The 18,525-nt window shown below is 40.5% G+C and overlaps 2 protein-coding genes across 2 annotated transcripts in view; one reads left to right on the top strand and one right to left on the bottom strand.

Annotated features, from left to right (window-relative positions):
• Nucleotides 1-6,377, top strand: part of mink1 (misshapen-like kinase 1) — a 37,679-nt gene extending 31,302 nt beyond the window's left edge. Inside the window, exons 29-31 of the mRNA XM_046039689.1 lie at nt 40-199; nt 304-443; nt 551-6,377. Of these exons, the coding sequence (XP_045895645.1) occupies nt 40-199; nt 304-443; nt 551-634 (384 nt within the window). The 3' untranslated portion in view covers nt 635-6,377. The remainder of the gene's footprint in view (nt 1-39; nt 200-303; nt 444-550) is intronic.
• Nucleotides 6,378-7,676: 1,299 nt separating this feature from the next.
• On the bottom strand, nt 7,677-17,337 carry gnb2 (guanine nucleotide binding protein (G protein), beta polypeptide 2). Its single transcript, XM_046039686.1, has 10 exons — nt 16,560-17,337; nt 14,641-14,720; nt 14,500-14,538; nt 13,832-13,938; nt 12,730-12,793; nt 12,269-12,431; nt 11,328-11,394; nt 11,041-11,242; nt 9,695-9,911; nt 7,677-8,954 (listed from the first exon to the last, which is right to left on the bottom strand). The coding sequence occupies exons 2-10, from the start codon at nt 14,695-14,697 to the stop codon at nt 8,848-8,850; spliced, it is 1,023 nt and encodes a 340-aa protein (XP_045895642.1). The 5' UTR covers nt 14,698-14,720; nt 16,560-17,337; the 3' UTR covers nt 7,677-8,847.
• Between the last annotated feature and the right edge of the window lie 1,188 nt (nt 17,338-18,525).

The following is an 18,525-nucleotide window of genomic DNA, read 5'->3' as shown; positions in this document are numbered from 1 at the left end:
CCTACAGGAGATCATACCTTCTGTTGTCACCTCAAACAGATCCAGAGCCATGTGACGCCGCACGCAATTGTGTTCCTGCCCAGTTCAGACGGCATGGAGATGTTGCTGTGCTACGAGGATGAGGGTGTCTACGTCAACACCTATGGACGCATCATCAAGGACGTGGTCCTGCAGTGGGGCGAGATGCCCACATCTGTTGGTGCGGGTCACATCAAACCTTTATGGATAAAAGTGGATGCATCTTCTGCTGCATCTAAACTGTAATCGGGTTGTCTAATACTAATATTACATTTTGCCTTACAGCTCATATCTGCTCAAATCAGATCATGGGATGGGGAGAAAAGGCCATTGAGATTCGCTCTGTGGAGACCGGCCACCTGGATGGTGTCTTCATGCACAAAAGAGCTCAGAGGCTGAAGTTCCTTTGTGAGAGAAATGACAAGGTAAGAGGGATGCAGACACTTGTGGGGAAAGTAAGGTCACTAATAGCAGCTGAATTTAAAGACGTCGCTCACGCTGTTGTCCTTTTGTGGTCCGTGCTGTTCCCCAGGTGTTCTTTGCATCAGTGCGCTCTGGAGGTAGCAGCCAGGTGTACTTCATGACCTTGAACAGAAACTGCATCATGAACTGGTGAAGGAACAGCTGCTCTGGTCAGTGTGTGGAACCCAGGCAGGGTTTGGAGAAGGAAGTGCATCCGAAATACTCACAAACGCATGCACACAAATGTGAACACCCATCTATCTTTCTCTCCAGCTCGCTTGCTCGCACTCACTCACGCACTCATGCTCGAAAGACACAGCTCTCAACGACACACACAAACACAAACAATCTCTAAACCCATCCTAGCCTACACTTCTTAAGATACAGTTTCTACCGAGGCCCCCTGATCACATGCTCCCTGGAATCACTGATAGAGCTTCAGATGTTAATACCATCTATTAATTTGTACTGTATATATTCTTGTGTTGATTTTCTTTACTTGGTGGACATGTGTTCAGTCGTGACAATTTAGTTCTTATTTGTGAAGTATGTTAAAAACATTCCTTGATGGTTCTACAGTACATTTCGAAGAAGGCATTATTTACCTATACTATATGTTGAAATGAAGCTGTAAATAGGTAGCACCTTATACTTAGATCTGAATCATTCGCAGGCCTCTTATATAGCCTCCATTCAGTGTGTTGCCACCGGACACATGGACGTTGAATAATAAAATGCTGGAACATCCATCTGCAGTGGCTTGTGGACCCCCATTGTTTTGGGGGCTCCCATAAATTCAGGGAGGCTCAAAGGAAGGATTCAATACAAAAAAATATTTCAAAGGGACTTTAAAGTCAGAACAAAGTAGCTTGTTTTAAATATTTTTAGTTATATATTGTAGACAGTAATCTGCAGTCTTGCTTTCACAATTTTATTTTTTTCTGGCCTGTATGGCAAATGATGTTGCAGCTCTTAATCACGGAAAGTAAGCCTTGAATGCTTCAAAATCAATTTCAGTTTAAAAATGAATAAATAATAATAAACAAAAACAATCAGAAATTCCATAAATGTGCAGTACTCAGAATCAGTACTGTGAAATTTCCTGCTTTGCCTTTCTATGGCTTAGGTGAAACCATCAGGCTTGTATCTAAACATTTTGTTTTCATAGATTTACAAAATACAAACATTTGTTATTTATATGTAGTGATTCTGTATTGGTATTAGCCTACTGGTATCCTTAATTTTACTGTAATTATATTGCTATTATATTGCAATATATGCTATTCTTGTGGAGTCTTTGTTTGAAGAGGGGAGTTCATGTATTTAGCTGGTAGTGTTAGGCAGTAGGATGACAAAGTTGGAGAAACGTGGAAGGAGGGTTTCACTGAGATTAACGTGATTAAGGGAGATCGGTTTTGGGGTCCTTTCACCCTCCTACCACAGTGATCTACTCTGCTGTATTATATTTCAGTTCTTAGACTATTTCGCTAGTGTGGATCTTTTTGTGAGAAGTGTTTGTCCAGGGGATTGCAGTAGAACAGCTCTTGGTACAGTTTATATTTGTCTTAGGCCAGGGGGAAGATTTAATATAGAGTGACTCTGCAATAACACAGAGGACTTCATCTCATCAGGCACTGTGGTGAACACAGCTGGAGCACATGAGACTTAATATATTTTATATCTACACATTCTGCCAAAGTTCACAGCATATTCTGCAACTGCGTGGGTCACTACCCAATGTTCCTTTCAGTATATATATATCCAAAAACTACTTACTAATATTAGGGCTTCACGATTTATTAGCTGCTTTTTTAGGGGAATAACTGTCTGCTTTGTTTTGTCAGCTGCATAAGGGAGAGACTGTGCTCTCATACTGTAGGCAGTATGGTACAGTATGAAGCAGCGTTATCAGGAAGTAGCCTGGTGATTTTCTGTCAGAGAGGGTATGTCAACACATGAGTCAAGCTTTTTGTTTCAGTGATTCACTTAGTTACGACACTGTGCTGCCACAGCACTTTGGTATTAACAGGTGGACATTTTTAAAATCACGATGTTTTTTTTCTGCACTCCTGTCATACACCTTATCAGCATGGAGTTGTTGGGAAAACAACATTTTTAACAAGTCTGTTCATCTTATAATTAGTTGCTGACATGTTAATGTTAAGAGAATGAGACTGTAAATTTGTGTGTGAAAAGCTTTTGGATATTATGAAAGGAATCTTGGCCAGTGATGAACGGGATAGTCATGCTTTTAAGCTAAGGAGATATATTTTATATGATCAAAAAGAAAGCTATTAAAAATGCAGTATATAGTCAGGGCCCAGAGGGTTAAGATTATATAAATATGTGGTTCATTTTATGGTGAGAAACAAACTGTAAATGGGCATGGAAAGCACTTACACTTCAGTAAACATTTACAGATATACTGTATCTCGAGCAGATACTTCGGTGTGCATGTAAGCCATTGAAATAGATTATATAGTACTGTATCAAAGTTGTTTTCCCCTTTTAGCGAATGTGTTTTTACTCTTAAATATCTGTTATGTGCCATGACCTACATTTCAGATGTTACAATTACAATCCACTAGGAGCTCTGGCGCTCATGCTTTTTATGGTCAAATCATAATTTTTTATCAATCTGCCATGTTTACAGTCTAAGCAGTGCCTTGGAATTGGGAAGGCGAGAGGTTTGAGGATGGATTATGAGACGCCCCCCAGGCACAACTACATTTGCTCCCTCGTTATGATTTATGTCGGGTGCCAGTTAAGTGCACTTAAGTCAAATCCAGAATATCCTGTAGATGGACTTGAAATGCTTTTTTGGCACCACATATGTAACCTAAAATGATCAACAGACGATAATGCATTCAGAAAGTTGCAATAACAAAAAAGTTAATGTGTCCAGTGAATCCAATGTAGTATCGAAAGGATCTACTCACAGTGGGAGCCAGCATAGAGAAAAGCCATACGTATGAAACGTGTTTGTAGAGAAAACTTAGTTCTTGTGCACAGACCAGATTTAACTCTGTGTGTGATGTCTGCTCAGAAATTGTAGGTTGCCGCAGCAAAGATGAGGTAAGCGCTTGTTCTTTAATGGTGTTGACTATGTTATCTTAGTAGTGGGGATATTAGCTTGATATATTCTGAGAAGCCTATTTTATAAAATATGTAAATTAGTCTATATTGAGAAATAAAAGTACATCTATAAGACAGATTTGTATTTATATAAAAATGTGTCCTGCTCTATTAATCAAAGCACAATGTATTTAAGGCAGAGATCAAAACTATAATCGAGCGTAACAGAGAGATGGAGTTCTTTTTCCTCATTCACTCAGCAGTTGTCAAACTCGTCAGTATGTAATCAGTCAAAGTTGTTGGTGGTAGTATATCAAGTAGTCTGCTGAGACAGCTGTGTGTCAATAACCGCAACATTTCTGTTGTGCTATCTTGACAGAAAAATAATGTCTGTCTTCTTGTTACCAGAAAGGTCAACTGTGGCTGTGATTCAGACACTTGTGATGACTCGCAGATTGGTGTTTGATTTGGCCTCTGGTGTAAATTGTCTACGTGGGGGTGGACAGGCTGTTAATACGCTCAGGTGATGACCGGAATCGCCACACAGGTGGTGATGTGAAGGGCGTAATGGCCCTTGAGTATTACTGGCTCTTGGCTTTGAGATTGTGGCACAAACAGGCAGCATTTAGCGACATTTACAGAATACAGGCAAAGACGACTGGCCAAGTGTTTTTGTCACCAAGTATGAAAGTCTTTAAAGGGGAACTCCGCTGAATCAGCAATGCACTTCTGTAACAGTCAGAAACACAATGGACTCTTTATAAAACGGATATATCAAAATGTATCGTCTTTTTTATTCCATGCTTATTTCTTGTGAAAAGAACCCAACTAAGCCAAATCCCTGACAGTTCAGGCAGGGATTTGGCTTAGTTGCTGATGTAACTTGGAGATGCGTGCCTGAAGCAGAGATGTGGAGCAGCAGGTTACCGAGGTCTGGTAAGATCACCTTATAGTGATAGTATTCTTCAGCCCCAACAGATGATGACTTATGTGACATCACATGAGGCAATTTACCAGACCCAACCACTGATTGTATGAAGATGTACAGATGACAGCTCCCCAAAAGTGAAGCCAAAACATCTCTATCGCCCCCTGGCGGCCAAATTAAAAGGTCAAATAAATTGTTCCCAAAGATGGTTTCTGTCAGTTCTAATCACACTGATTTATGTGAAAGTGTGTGATAAGTTTGGTTTCAGTAAGTCATGTGATGTTATAAAAAGGGGTTTTGTGGCATAATTTACAGCTGAGCCATGCTCGCTCAATATAGTCGGCGGGTGTATGGGTGGGACCTAAATACAGTGGCTCCAACTCCGATCCCAACTGCGCAGACTCTGGCTCTAAGTGACGTCACCAGTGCAAGATGGTAGCGCGCGTATCCGGGATATTTTGGTTTCATTTTTGTACAGTGAGGGGAAGTGGAGAGGCGGCGTTCATCTTTATATGCAGTCTGTGGACCCAACAACACCTGTAAACAGACTTTGATGTGTAAAATTGGTGGGGTTCCCCTTTAACACACATACTTATGTTGCATTAACAAATTAAAATTAACTATATTAACTAAAGTACACAGAAGGCAAAATACCGTAGCGTCAGACTTGTTTAAAAACGCCAGGTATTGCCTGATGTGTGTTGACAGGTGTTTTTCTGGTTAGCATTTCACTTAAACGATTTGACTTAGTATTTCAAGAAGACCCTTATTTTACCAATAAAAAAAGACTGAAAATGAGCTCCACATGACAACTAATGCTCGTGATAAATATCTACTTCTGGTTATTGGGTGAGGTAATACAATATATCATCAACTTGATTGAGGCAGTCACTTCCAAAGCTTGTTGTCTAATTTTATGCAGCAGAAATTTGTTTAATGGGTTGCGGTTTGTAACACAGAAGAGTAGTTCTGGTTGTTTATTTCCCTAAAAGCACCTTAAGGTGTGAAAGTGCTATTTCATTTTGTGCCAAGAGCCATTAAAAGACCAGAACCTTGCAACTCATTAGTTTTAGGGAAACCATCTGATCACAAGCATGAACCGATATGATTGCTGAATTCATGTAACTCTGCTCTGAAGATGCACACAATTATCAGAAAGAAAGAGGCACCACTGAGATGTTGGTGGAGCGCTGAAGGTGAAGAAAACCATCCTGAGAGACGGTTGTCCTTTCGGGACATTTCTTTTTAATAAGCAATACAAGCATTTGAAATAGTCGAAACCGTGGCTGTCCATCTTAGTGTGACTTGCAGGAAGTGATTCTTCAGTGGCCTTTGGCAGACTGAATGTAGGCTGGTTTGTGTGTCGCTTGTTACAGAAATAATTCTGTACTTAACTTTTGTTTTGTAATCACAAGAAATAACTGCTTCTCTCTGTCAGTTTAACGCAATCACCTTTTGGGATGCTTGTTCCCGTTTTGCTATTATGAAATCCCAGAAACTGCCTTTATGAACACTAAGTATCGATAAATGGATGATAAATAATACTCTGATGGGGCACTCCTCTCTCATAGCTTGTATTTCTAATTAATAACGTATGAATGGATTAGCAGCTGTATCTGGGAGGGAGGCAGATCAAACCTGGGGAGCTTAAAAACGACATGGATCTTTGGACAGAACTACAAATATCTATTATTCTTTTTCAATAACTTTTTTTTAAAGACGGTGAACATCTTTGCAATGTTTTAGTGTGCGTGCGCGTGTCTGTGTTACTTGTGAGAGGTTAACTCCAGATTGTATTTCATAGACTGATAAACTTTAAAAAATTTCAAAAGATTGTGTTGAATGAATTCATGTCTTAATACAGAATTGTTTGAAAAATAAAATGTTGATCTCATTTTAGTCTGTATTAATCGTGTTTCATTTCAATGTATTCTGTAAAATGTCTAGACCACAGTAAATTCAAATTTCTATGAACTACGTGCCTTTGAAATATTATTTCTTTGGCGGCTAAGCTTGAATCTCCAAAACAATTTTTTCCAAAAAAAAAGACACTACAGGGGTTTTCAGTTACTGCGGCTAATTTAAAATTACCTCTGGTTTTATCATGGGTGTGCAGGGCCCTTAACAACAGTAGTGAACATACCAGTATGTCTGTGTTTAACCACATGATGGTGCTATAATCAGCTTGGACCTATTGTCCCGGTCACTGGATTTGTGTTACATATATGACACTACTTTATAGTCCTCTGCTTTAAAGAAAGGCCATTAAATGAATTGCCAAAAACCTTAAAAAAAAATTTGGGGGGGGGGGGCTTTTATCCTTCTGTGGTCCTGAGATGCCGAATAACCTGCAGCTCCCCCTGGTGGCTGAAGGCAAAACATTTCAATCCAAATGCAGCTAAATCTGTTCCCGTTTAAAACATTTCAGTTGAACTTGAATCAGCAGATAAAGAAAAATCATAAAGTGAACTACTCTTACCTGAACTATTACAATTAGTAATGAGTGGAAATGAACAAATCAAATAACACTGCTCTGACCTGAGCACAAACGACTGGTTTTGTTTCTGGAGTAGAAACATTGAGCACTACTGATTCCCAACATTGGAGATAAAATTGTATTAGTGCAGTTCAGGTTCCTTCCACACATGTCTGATTAAATATGTTGCTTGGTTTGCTGTGAGCAACTAGAGTTATTGTATCCCTGGTGTTTGTGCGTTTCCAATTTCAAGTTTTGGAAATACAACTATAAATTTTGATGTGGCTATTATGCTGGTTTTATTATATTGCTTTTTAATAGGATATTTTCACTAAAGGACAAAATTTGTTTTGTGTCTTTTATTTTGCTTTTGTTTGCCATAACAAACTGTAACTAATGGTAGGGCTCAGTAAGAAAACAATAAGTTAAATGTTAAACAGTTGTGTGCGTAGCATGTTGCGTTTAAAAAAAAATAAAATAAATTAAAAAAAAAATCAATGACTGAACATTTCACTTGAAGAGATTCTTAAAAACTACCATCTTTTCAGTGTTTGATTAAATGTTTGACTGTAAAATAAATTTGTTAAAATGTACACAGGCCAATTAGAAACTACACCATTGGTAATTTTACTGTGTGAGTCCATTTAGTCCTACGTCAGGACCAGGACAGACATTGTGTCATACAGTCATACACCAGAAAAAAGAAACCACAATAACTGGCAGGAGAGGCTATAATTTATTAATATTATGTACAATTATACCATCATAATGTCCAGATAATACATTGACAAAGTCAAAGTATGAATACTGGCTCCTGCTCTATTAAGATGTCTTATAATGCTTTTATTTTTCACCCACATTCAGAATCTCAGATCTGTTTTAATTTTTTTTTGTTAATTTAACTTCATGAATATTCTCTATTAATAATCCTTAAAGTGTATCTGAGGCACACAGGGAGAACATGAATAAAATAAGTGTAAAAAAAAAATGAACAAAAACTTGAGAACAGATGAACTGTACTGTATGTGGGGGTACATATCTATAAAAACAGCGACTACATGATGTTTTGAGCCGGATGAAAATAAGAGTTGACATTTTCCTTGGACTCTGTCGATCATCGGCCCACCCTGTCTGTCAGTGGTTATTTTCTTTCAGCGTTAATGGACTTTCATGATTCTCTTCCACGGCCGTTGTTCCTTCACATTAGCATCACTGAGATACGTGTGGTACCGAGACAAAAATAGCACAGAAACTTTGTCTGAAGTGCATTTTTGACTTCATTGTAAACAAAGACAGAATTGTCCAATAACGTCTTCTCCCCCTGTTTAACTCGAGGACCAGTGTCTCTCAGGAAAAAGTGTGTGTGTGTGTGTGTGTGTGTGCGTGCGTGTGTGTGTGAATGTGTGTGTTAGACGCGTTAAAAGGCTTCAGGTCATAGTGGCGTTTGTGTTTTTATTTGAGCAGCCGAAGATCCAACTGTATTTGGTCACATTTTTAAGATCATTTGTGTGTGTGTGTGTGTGGGGGGGGGGGGGGGGGGGGGGGGGGGGGGGGGTAGGTACTGTAGCCTTGCTGCTGTGCACTTAAATCAGCTGTAAGTAGTGTGGGCATGTGTTCAGGGCTTCTGTTGTCTTGTCCTGCATATACAGTGGTGTGTGTGTGTGTGTGTGTGTGTGTGTGTGTGTGTGTGTGTGTGTGTGTGTGTGTAAACTCATATCTAAGTCATATATATTATGTACAGTACAATGTTGCAGTTTGTCTGTTGAGTCTTACATACAGTGAATACAGGGTGCAAACTGTGGCCCAAGGTGGGAGCAGTGTCTGTTGGACGTGTGTGTGTGTGTGTGTGTGTGTGTTTGCGGTTGCGGTTGCGGTTTATGTGCATGGCTCAGTTCCAGATCTTAAGGAAGCTGTCCCAGGACCCGGTGGACACCGCCATGCCGTCATCCGTCACACCCAGACAGCTCACACGATTGTCATGGCCGGCCAGGACTCCTGCAGGAGTAATGAGGACAAACAATAGAAGACTTGATGCATGTTTTTAAAACCACACAGAACACAGCAACTTAGTGTTTGTTACTGCTTCAACTTGCAACAAGCCGTTTGACCAAAGATGTACATTTCTTACAAAATAAGGCTTGAGACGTGTGAATTCCCTAGTACGTCTGGCATGGAGCTCTATTTAAAAATAAATCATACGTAAAATTTAAAAAATTCATGTGATTCAAGGGGGTAAAAAAATTTAAACATTATTTCTGTTCAGTTTGTTACATTATGCTGAATTGCATATTGAAATTGAGCATTATGTCTTGTTAAAATGTTGCACTGAGTTGTAAAAAAAATGTTTTCAGTTCTTTTTTTTGAAATGCTCTTTCACTTACTTTTTGAGCGAAATATTGCAGCTGTATGTCAAATAAGGGTCAGTTTTACTTTACAGTGAAAAAATATAGCACTTTTCCTTGTTAGTCCTATAAGTCCATCCTACAACCCTTATATAGAAGTTTATATCTGAAGTGTACAAACGCACGCCACCTGTCGTCCCTCTGTGGCAAAGAGAAAACACATAGTAAACTACCTTTTCAGGTTGGAGGCAACAAAAACTACAAAAGACTACAAAAAAAAAAATATTAAGACCTCTGATGTCTCAATGAAGTAGCTCCACAATGAATATAATCCTTTTCAGATCTTATTCTTTGACATCTCACCAGTACACTGCTGTTTCCTGTTCTACCCACCTGCTCTGTCTCCCTTCATGGCGTCCCAGATGTTGCAGTTAAAGTCATCATAACCAGCCAGCAGCAAGCGACCGGAGCGTGAGAAAGCCACGGAGGTGATACCACAGATGATGTTGTCATGGCAGTAGAGGCTGAGCTCCTGGTCTGCACGCAGGTCAAACAGCCTGCAGGTGGCGTCGTCAGAGCCTGTGGCGAAGGCGCTGCCATTGGGAAAGAACTGAGGAGGAGTCCAGGAAGAAGGGTGTGAAGCAGGAAATGTGAATAACTTAAAAAAACCCAGCTATAAATAAATACTCTTAATAAGACGGGGTAAACGTATTCTACAAGAAAGTGATTCTGCAAAAATGTTCCCTTGTTCATACTTTGCCCTAATATGATGGAAAACTGAGTTCTCATTGGTGAGCACAGTGTTTTAAGACTGCATCAGTCACCACCGGTCACACTGAGATAACCTGGGTGGTGCATCAGCCCCAAATTCAAACTAGAGATTGCCTCAGTTGGAGTCTGAACTGATGCAGGATGTTCATATATGGTGTTAATTGATAATCTTGTTAATCCTCTAGCGTGGTCCAAGTTTAAATCCCTCCCAAAGACAGTGTGTGATGTCACCGAGACAAATCCTGGAGGTGCTCTGTTGATAGTGTATTAGCCAAGTACACGGGCGAGTGAACTACCACATTAGACCACTGCTGGGCTGATACCAAGGCCAGTTATTTGGAGTTAAAATTTCTAATAGATAAACGTTCTGACATACAGTACATTGTATACAAAACAGGCTTGTCCATCTCTTGGGTTAAGTCTAAATTCAGATTTAAATGTCAAAATGTGTTAACCCAAAGCATCTTTTACTATCCACTTTGTGGCTAAAATGTAGGTTTATTAATTGGTTAGCAATAGCAACTATATAGACTATGACCTCACTTATCTTTTGAAATACAGTAGATTAAATGAAATGATTAAAATCAATACAGCAGAGGCCGAGATGTCCTGATTTTAGTATTGTATCTAGTACAAAAACACTGAACTTCCTCTATTTCAAATCAGTAGCATCTTTCAGTAGACGCCTGCTACTGTAAATGCAGTACAATTTATAGTACATTCATAGTGTCTAAGCCCAAGCTGATCATCAGGGTTATTTTTTTAAGACAAAGCTCCTCCAGAGCTTCAGAAGAAAACATGCAACTGTTTTCACAGGCTTCCCAATATAAGTGAGCTGCACTTTATGTGTAAAGATTGAGGGAGTTCCAATTAAACTGTCTATGATCCCAGATAAAAGAAACACTATGAATCAAAAAATACTTATTTGACAACTTATAGTTTGGTTACAAGGCCCTGAGGACACTCACACAGATGGCGTTGATGTCTGACTCGTGGCCTGTGAAGGTCTGCCGGCACATGCTGTCCCTGATGTCCCACAGTTTGACTGAGGCGTCACAGGCTCCCGACACAAAGGTGCGGAGGTCGGGCGACAGGGAAAGACTCATGACATCGCCGCTGTGGCCCGAGAAAACCGTGGTCTGCTGACTCGTCTCAATGTCCCACAGTGCACTGGGGCAGAGAGCGCAGAGTTAAGACAGATCAGCTCAGGAAAAACATTGCACTGCACGTCTGTGTTTTGCTCTCTGTGGCTCACCATGTGGTGTCTCCTGAACTCGTGATGATTTGATTGTCATCAATGAAACGGCAACATGACAGGTAACCTGAGAGAACAAAAAGAACAGGCATTTGGATGAGTTTCTGCTGCGGAACTGAGTGAAACATGCACATTTAGATTTTTAGAGTAGGTGATAGTAGAGTGGCATTACTAGCGTCTACTGTAAAATAATTACCACAAAATAGGAATATTATTGTAACAGTACACTGAATGTACAAAACATGGCACGGGCAGAGAGAATGACTGCCATTGAATTAGGAAATAAATTATAATGGAATTAGTTATTGCATATTGTAATACAAAAACATAATTGAAATGCGATTGAATGTTAATATATGAATGTCTGCATGTAAACGCTACTTAAAATCATCACTTAGGATTAATAACATTTCCTATTCTATCCATTCTAGTGTCTTTTTAGCAGAATTTTCATAGATTAGGTGAATTTATTTTTAACCCCCAAAATATCTGTAGTAGTGCCTGAGGTATTTCTCTCAGGCTGCATTTGGCGCCAATAAAGAAATTTACATCCACCAATAAGGTAGGGCAGACCATATGTAGCCTATATCTACATCTTAATTTGCACCTCATCTTCATCCCTAGTTGTTTGTAAATGCAGTGTATTTGTGTTTATGTGCAGGAAAAACAGCAATAAATCCATTTTGTGTCATTTCACAAATTGTGTTAAAACAATTAACATAAAGCAGAGCAGTTGCTAGTGTCACAAATCTGAGTCTCACAGACAGGAGTTGATGTCTCAGCTCATTAAGACTGTTGCCTTGCGATTAATTAACCATGTAAATGAAATCTTCATTGCTTAGCGGTTTGGCAGGGGGACTGGTGCACGCTCGTCTGAAATGTCTCATCAGTTTGACTCACAGGTAGAGTCTAACGCAAACAGAAGTGCAATGTCTTCTGACCTGTATGGCCAGGTAGTTCCCTGCTGACCCTGACGTTGCCCTCACGAGTCTTCAAGCAGTAGATGGAGCAGATGTTGTCGAGGCCTCCGCAGGCTACGTAGTTCCCAGAAGGGGCGTACGCACAGGTCATCACCCAGGAGGAGCGCAGGGGGATGGCGTGTATCTACGAGGGGAAAGGTATTTGGACGCAGATGACATTTAACTTTTGGAGTAGAAGGAAATCAAATGCAAACCCTCAATAAGAGTTTAACAATAGGTTAGTGTTAACACAGAAAATCCAATGCTAATACCACAGTCAGTGCTACAATAAGGCTTAGCAATGGTTGTAAAGGAAGCTGTTACAAGTCAACCACACTCCTACAAGAGATAGACTTTACTCCACTTTCACTTCCAGTTCGGATGGAGGACAAGTTTGACTATGCAGCTGATGATCTGATGAGAAGAATTATTCAACGCTTTACCTTGTTAGTGGTGTAGCTGTCCCAGACGATCAGTTTTCCATCTTGAGAGGCACTAACCAGAAGCCTGCGGAGAATAACATTCAAGCCTTTCATTCATTTCTTTGGTTTTATCAAATATTTCAGAAACCACACGTGGAAAATAACTAGCGCTCAAGCTTTTGTGCTATTTGAGTCTACAAATAGCACTGAAACTAAATCAGCACAATGTGCTCCAAAACTGTTTTAAACGACACTTTCAGATGTTTTGGCTCTGTGCTCTTGAAAATCAACATGTTAGCAGTTTTGTGAAGCTGTACTTAGGCACAGCAGTGCTTTGAGCTAAATGCTAACATCAGCATGCTAACATGCGGAAATCATCCTCTGGGCACCACGAACGTTTGTACCAAATTTCATGAGAATCCATCCATCAGTTGTTAAGATCTTTCGGTCTGAACCACAGTGGACTGATCGACCAACAAACTGACATTACCACCCATAAAGCCACTAGCATGGGTAAAAGGAGTTGGACTCCTGCATGTTTGTCCTGTGCCAAGTTACAGTTACGTAAATGATCAAGTTAATGTTTTTTATTTTGACAACAGACTGACTGAGGGCACAGTATACCAGTTTGGTCAGTTTAATACAAATTGTGTGTGTTTGGGGGGGGGTTGTTTGTTTGTTTATTTTTGATCAGTGAGCGTAGATGTTTCACACTGAGCCAAATGTGTCAACCAACATCTCAGTACATCATGTGATAACACAGTCCAGCGTTACGGTCCTGTGCAGCAGCATGTAGCCAGATACAACAAAAAGATTTGATTTATGTCCTTTTCTCTTTTTGAAGACTGGATGATCTAATGTTGGTTGTTATATTTTGGCTGACAACCCAGTTCTTTGTTTACATATCTTCACACTGCTCCATTATACACTCCATATGTATTACCCCGTGCAAAGTTGCTGTTGTTTGGTGCCAAATTATAGAGTTTTTTGCTAAGTTGTTTATTTTATACTGAGCAGGGAAACTATAATGGGTTATTTTAGTGATGCACATCAACATACATTGAAATGCTTTAATCACAATCATAGCCAACAACATCAAAGGTTTTGTACAGTATTTACTCACCTTGAGTCTGTACCCCAGTGCATGGCATAGATCTTAGCGAGGTGGCCCCGGAGGGTGCGTCTCGTGCGCATCTGAATCCGACCCACAGGATCCAGACCAGCAGTTATCTAGATTAGTGAGCAGTAGTTAATCAAAACTTAATTCTAATGATATTCATACTTTAACTGATAACTGTGTGTGAAGTGAGACACAATATGGCAGCTAGGCTACCAGACACTGAAGACAAAAACGGCTAATATTTCATGCCAAATTTGACGAGTTAATTTGATGCAAATACTTTTTTATGGAAAAAATGTATAAATGTTTATGTCAAAGACACATGCAAAGTGTAGCACAACACCATGTGAAACTATACTTATCCGGGGGGGCCAGGTTTATATTTCTGGTGATCATGTTTGTGGAAATTGGGTATAAGTAATTAATGATCAATATCCATAATTCCATAAAGTGTGTTACAAAATAAGTAGCGTAAGATTTCAAGTTGCTGCTCTTCTTTTTCTGTGTGAACCAAAAAACTCCCAGGTCTTTCAATTCTGTCAGGTTTCTCCCATGAGCTTGTTATCATGTTTCCATATTAATGGTGATCCAACCAATGGTAATCACTTGATTCAAGTCCCCAAAAAGATTTAGAGACATTTATTATAATACACACATTTAGTGGCACTTACCTGTGTCAGGGTTGAATCTCCACATGCTTTCCTGGCATCCTGATGGAATTAAATGATAAAAAAGGACATTACACAACAGGTTAATATATCAGTATTATCATGCTAAAGATGAAAACTGAAATACAAAAATATTGTATTTACCCTTATCTGGTTCCTAAGCTGTTCGGCCTCCTGGCGAAGCTGCTCCAGCTCACTCATTTTGGATTTGTCCAAGCTGTCACCTGTTGGTTGTGGGACAACTTCAAATATCAGACTCTGATTTACATAAAGTATCATCTTAAAATTAATAAAAATGACTGCCGACATATATTAGTGAGGCCCACTGGGATTGGCATAGTTTCATGCTTTCATAATCCAGTAATCCAGGAATCCACTTTCATAAAAAGAAATGAATCAATTAAGTAATTATTTGCTTAAAATACTGTTTGTCCCAGATTTGGGAAAGAAATAATAAAATAAAAACACACATTTTAATCTCTTAAGATTTACTGAGCCCACACAGTGAGAAAAAACCTTGTAATCTGTTTATGGATGCGCAACCATGCCTGGTTTAACTGAGGAGAATAATCTGTAATGACTAAGCTGCTATCAGCAGCCCGCATCGCTACCAGGCAGCATATACTGAGTGAACACACCCTTTAAAGCCAAGGGAACTTGTTACAGTGTGCACTTACAGGTTGTGTATCAAGTCAGGACATATGCCAGTTCTACACACTGTCATCTTTATGACTCTCTTGTCATCTGAGGCACCCTGACTCCTAAAATTAACATAACGGCATGAGATGTATGGAGATGTATCCTTTAGCTATGGGCTAAGTGGGGTCACACACAGTACACCACATCTTGCTTTCACGCAGCATTTCTTGTTCCTGATAGGAGCACAGTTACACATTCAAACCACTTCCCAAACAGGGAGTTCCTATTTGCATTTGTTTGAGCAATTCAAATCCATGATAACACTCCACAGCAAACACGCACACCGTGCACACTGCAAAGGAAGAGCAATTAGCTACAGTAGGTCACTGTTCCCTGGAGGGACCTGCGACCAGATGGATCACACAGCACTAATGGAAGCCAAAAGGGGTGCATCATGGGTCTCAGTCTCCTGGCACAGCTGCTCATTTAGCCAATGAGGAGGAGAAAAGCTAAGGGTGGAGGTGTAAAAGAGAGGGGGGGCGGGGGGGTTGATGCATCAGAGATCAGGCCTGGATGGGTCCAGCCAGATGCTCAGATGCGTGTTTTCGTTGCCTGTGAGCATCGGCTGGAGGACAGGCACATTTGTGCTCAAGTCATGCCAATGGACAAGGAGTAGAGGAGTACGGAGAGGACACACACACATCACACAGAGTCCACCTGCACTAATGCAGGGCCTTAGTCGGCAAGAGGCTGCCTCATTCATGATGATGCTGATGAGGAAGGTTAGGTTAAGCATGTCCTCAGTGCCTGAACACCGGAGGGACTTTAGTGGTCTTTCGAAAGCAAGTTTTTTTACACAAGGAGACAGAAAATCAAATAGGTGTGATTGGCCACACCCCTGTGGCTGCACATCTGATGTGCAACTACACCATCATGGCATGGTAACGTCTGCAGCTGGAGGCTATAGTGCAGGGCCCACAACCACCGCACGTTTGACAGAGTAAATGTTAATGTCAGAGAGACCGTGTGGCTCCCAGGTTAACACATGCAGGCCTGGCCCGGGAGCTCCGCACTGAAATAAACACCGCAGTAAAGAAGAAAAAAAAAAGAGTAAAAGCATTATTCAAAAGGTCTAAGATGTACTAAATAAGCCATTTCCCTGTCTGCAGCATTTAGAGATCGCATTCAAATAGGAAGGCCCCTATGAATGCAGGCTACATCACATATTGATCAGCCCAGAGTGGCTGATGAAGGCCTTGACCACATCTTGTTTCAGATGCTGAGCTCCTAGAATGCGGATGTAGCTAAATTAATTTAGTCGAAAATGATGCCACGAATAGCTAGGCACATCATCACCCAGCCATCTTACTGTCAATAGGCTGGCCTACAGCGGCTGTCACAGCGTTTGATAATGGGGCGGCTACCTGTTAATTCTCCAGATGATTTTGCTGCTTTTGTCTGTCGTAACAAAAAAAGAAAAACTGAAAGCAGCGTCCTCAAAATCCAGCGGAGGGTTTTTTTTTTTGACTATATGTCTTTTCCACTCATTAAAAAAAAGGGGGGAGATGCAGAGGAGATCCACTCAAAGCTCCGTGTGTCACGATGAGGCTGCTTCCGAATCCTTCAGCAAACAGGCAAACGCAGGAGGGCTACACACATCTCCATTTCCCTGCTTTATAGAGGAGCTCCTAAAAAGATGAAATCGGCTGCTGCTGGGTTGCGTTTCCTCTCCGACGTGCGTTGGCCCTTTTCACGCCCGACGAGTCGACAAAAACATATTTGTCCGATACGACGTAAACAAACACAAATTCGCCACAGCTCGGTCCCCGGCCCGCATCAAGGACTGTCCATTAAACACCACTCAGTCCGTTTTTACTCCGATTCTGCTTCTCGTGACGTTATCCTCGCTTCCTTCCTCTCTTTGGTTTCCTCCTCCCTCTGTCGACACTTCATCAGGACAACCGCCTCCGAGTCCGCGACGGATTACTGAGCAAAATCTGCCAAGTGCCTCATATAGAAAATAATTTGATCTTTTAAAAAAGGTTACTGGCTGTGCAACAACAACAACAAAAATCAACCCGTCAGTAGATGGACTGTTTGGGCTTTCTTCTTCCAGTTTAATGAGAGGCGGCCCTCTCGGTCAGTTATCATCATTCAGACACAGGCTGCCAGATCACGCGGTGAGCGCTTGCAGAAGGATCCTCAAACCCGAGCATGATGCATGTTTCAACCACACCCATCTCATAGATAGGCTACTAAAAAAAAAACCCGATCAGACCACTCTGCAGGTTGGAGATCCCTTTCTTCCACGGACATGCTCGAACAGTTTTACCTGATCAGATGGAGAAGCTAAGAGTTGGTTCTTTAGATCGCTCAAGTAGGATTTCAGGGGTCCTTACAAATTAAATATTTTTTTATGCTTTGCAGGGTGCAGCACAATAAGGAAAGTTTGGACATATGGCTAACTGTCCCCCCTCTACACTTTGGATGGGACATTTACAGAGCATATAGACAGTCTCCCTGAACAAGAGATCAGAACATAAAGACCTTACTGATGGTTGGATAAGGATACATTTTGGACAGAGATTGATTCAGTTAATGACCCTGGGGGCTCCTGGAGATTTTTATGGGATGTTTAAAATAACTTGGGTGTTTCAGAAATTCTCCCATTGTATTGAAATCACACATCTCTGTGTCATTTCATTAGTTTGTCTGTGGACCAACTCAAGAACAGTCTGTAGGCTCACAGTTTAAAGTCCTCCACTCACAAAAGTGCTTTTTGTTACTTCATTTGGATGTTTATGTTATGTTGGATTTTTCAGTGACAGGGGAGGAGCAGATGCTGTTTTGAGATTATTTTCCTAGTTAATTGAACTTTTGTTGTGAAAACAAAATGTATTATTCAAGGCAGAGTGTTTTATATGTCTTCAAACATGACATCTCTTCACCGGTCATGTCATGTAAAATCAAAGCATGCATGTCATTTTTTTTGTTATATTTTCAAAATGACACAATAAAGAAAAATCCAAAATACTAATCCAACTTTTTGTCCAGTGTTATGATTTAACATCCCAGCAGGGATTATGGAACAAATATTAAAAAAGGATGCATATTATTTACTCTAAATTTCTCAATAGGTGATTGTTTGTGGCCAGAGAGCATTACACTTTTGCATGTTCATATTGTGTTATAAGACATGGCCAGAGCCTGGAAACCATTTGTTGAGGAGATCGTGAAGTAATGGGAGTCACTGTCTCCCAGAGGAGATGCTGCCTGTCCAACAAGTAGTGTAATAGACATTTTACAGTAAACCTGCTCTCCCTTTCCTCTCTCTAACATCATGCGATCCCCACGTCATCCCCTGCAGCAGGATGTGTTGGGTATTCGCGA

Source organism: Micropterus dolomieu, linkage group LG23, assembly GCF_021292245.1.
Source record: "Micropterus dolomieu isolate WLL.071019.BEF.003 ecotype Adirondacks linkage group LG23, ASM2129224v1, whole genome shotgun sequence".
Taxonomy (NCBI): domain Eukaryota; kingdom Metazoa; phylum Chordata; class Actinopteri; order Centrarchiformes; family Centrarchidae; genus Micropterus; species Micropterus dolomieu.
This window is presented reverse-complemented; position numbering and strand designations above follow the sequence as displayed.

Excerpts from the sequence above, each read along its gene's own strand:
- gnb2 (XM_046039686.1), bottom strand. The coding sequence starts at position 14,697 with ATGAGTGAGCTGGAGCAGCTTCGCCAGGAGGCCGAACAGCTTAGGAAC. Across the intron at positions 12,794-13,831 it reads CACTGGGGTACAGACTCAAG|GCTTCTGGTTAGTGCCTCTC; the intron begins GTGAGTAAATAC and ends TATTCTCCGCAG. Across the intron at positions 11,395-12,268 it reads GGAACTACCTGGCCATACAG|GTTACCTGTCATGTTGCCGT; the intron begins GTCAGAAGACAT and ends TTGTTCTCTCAG.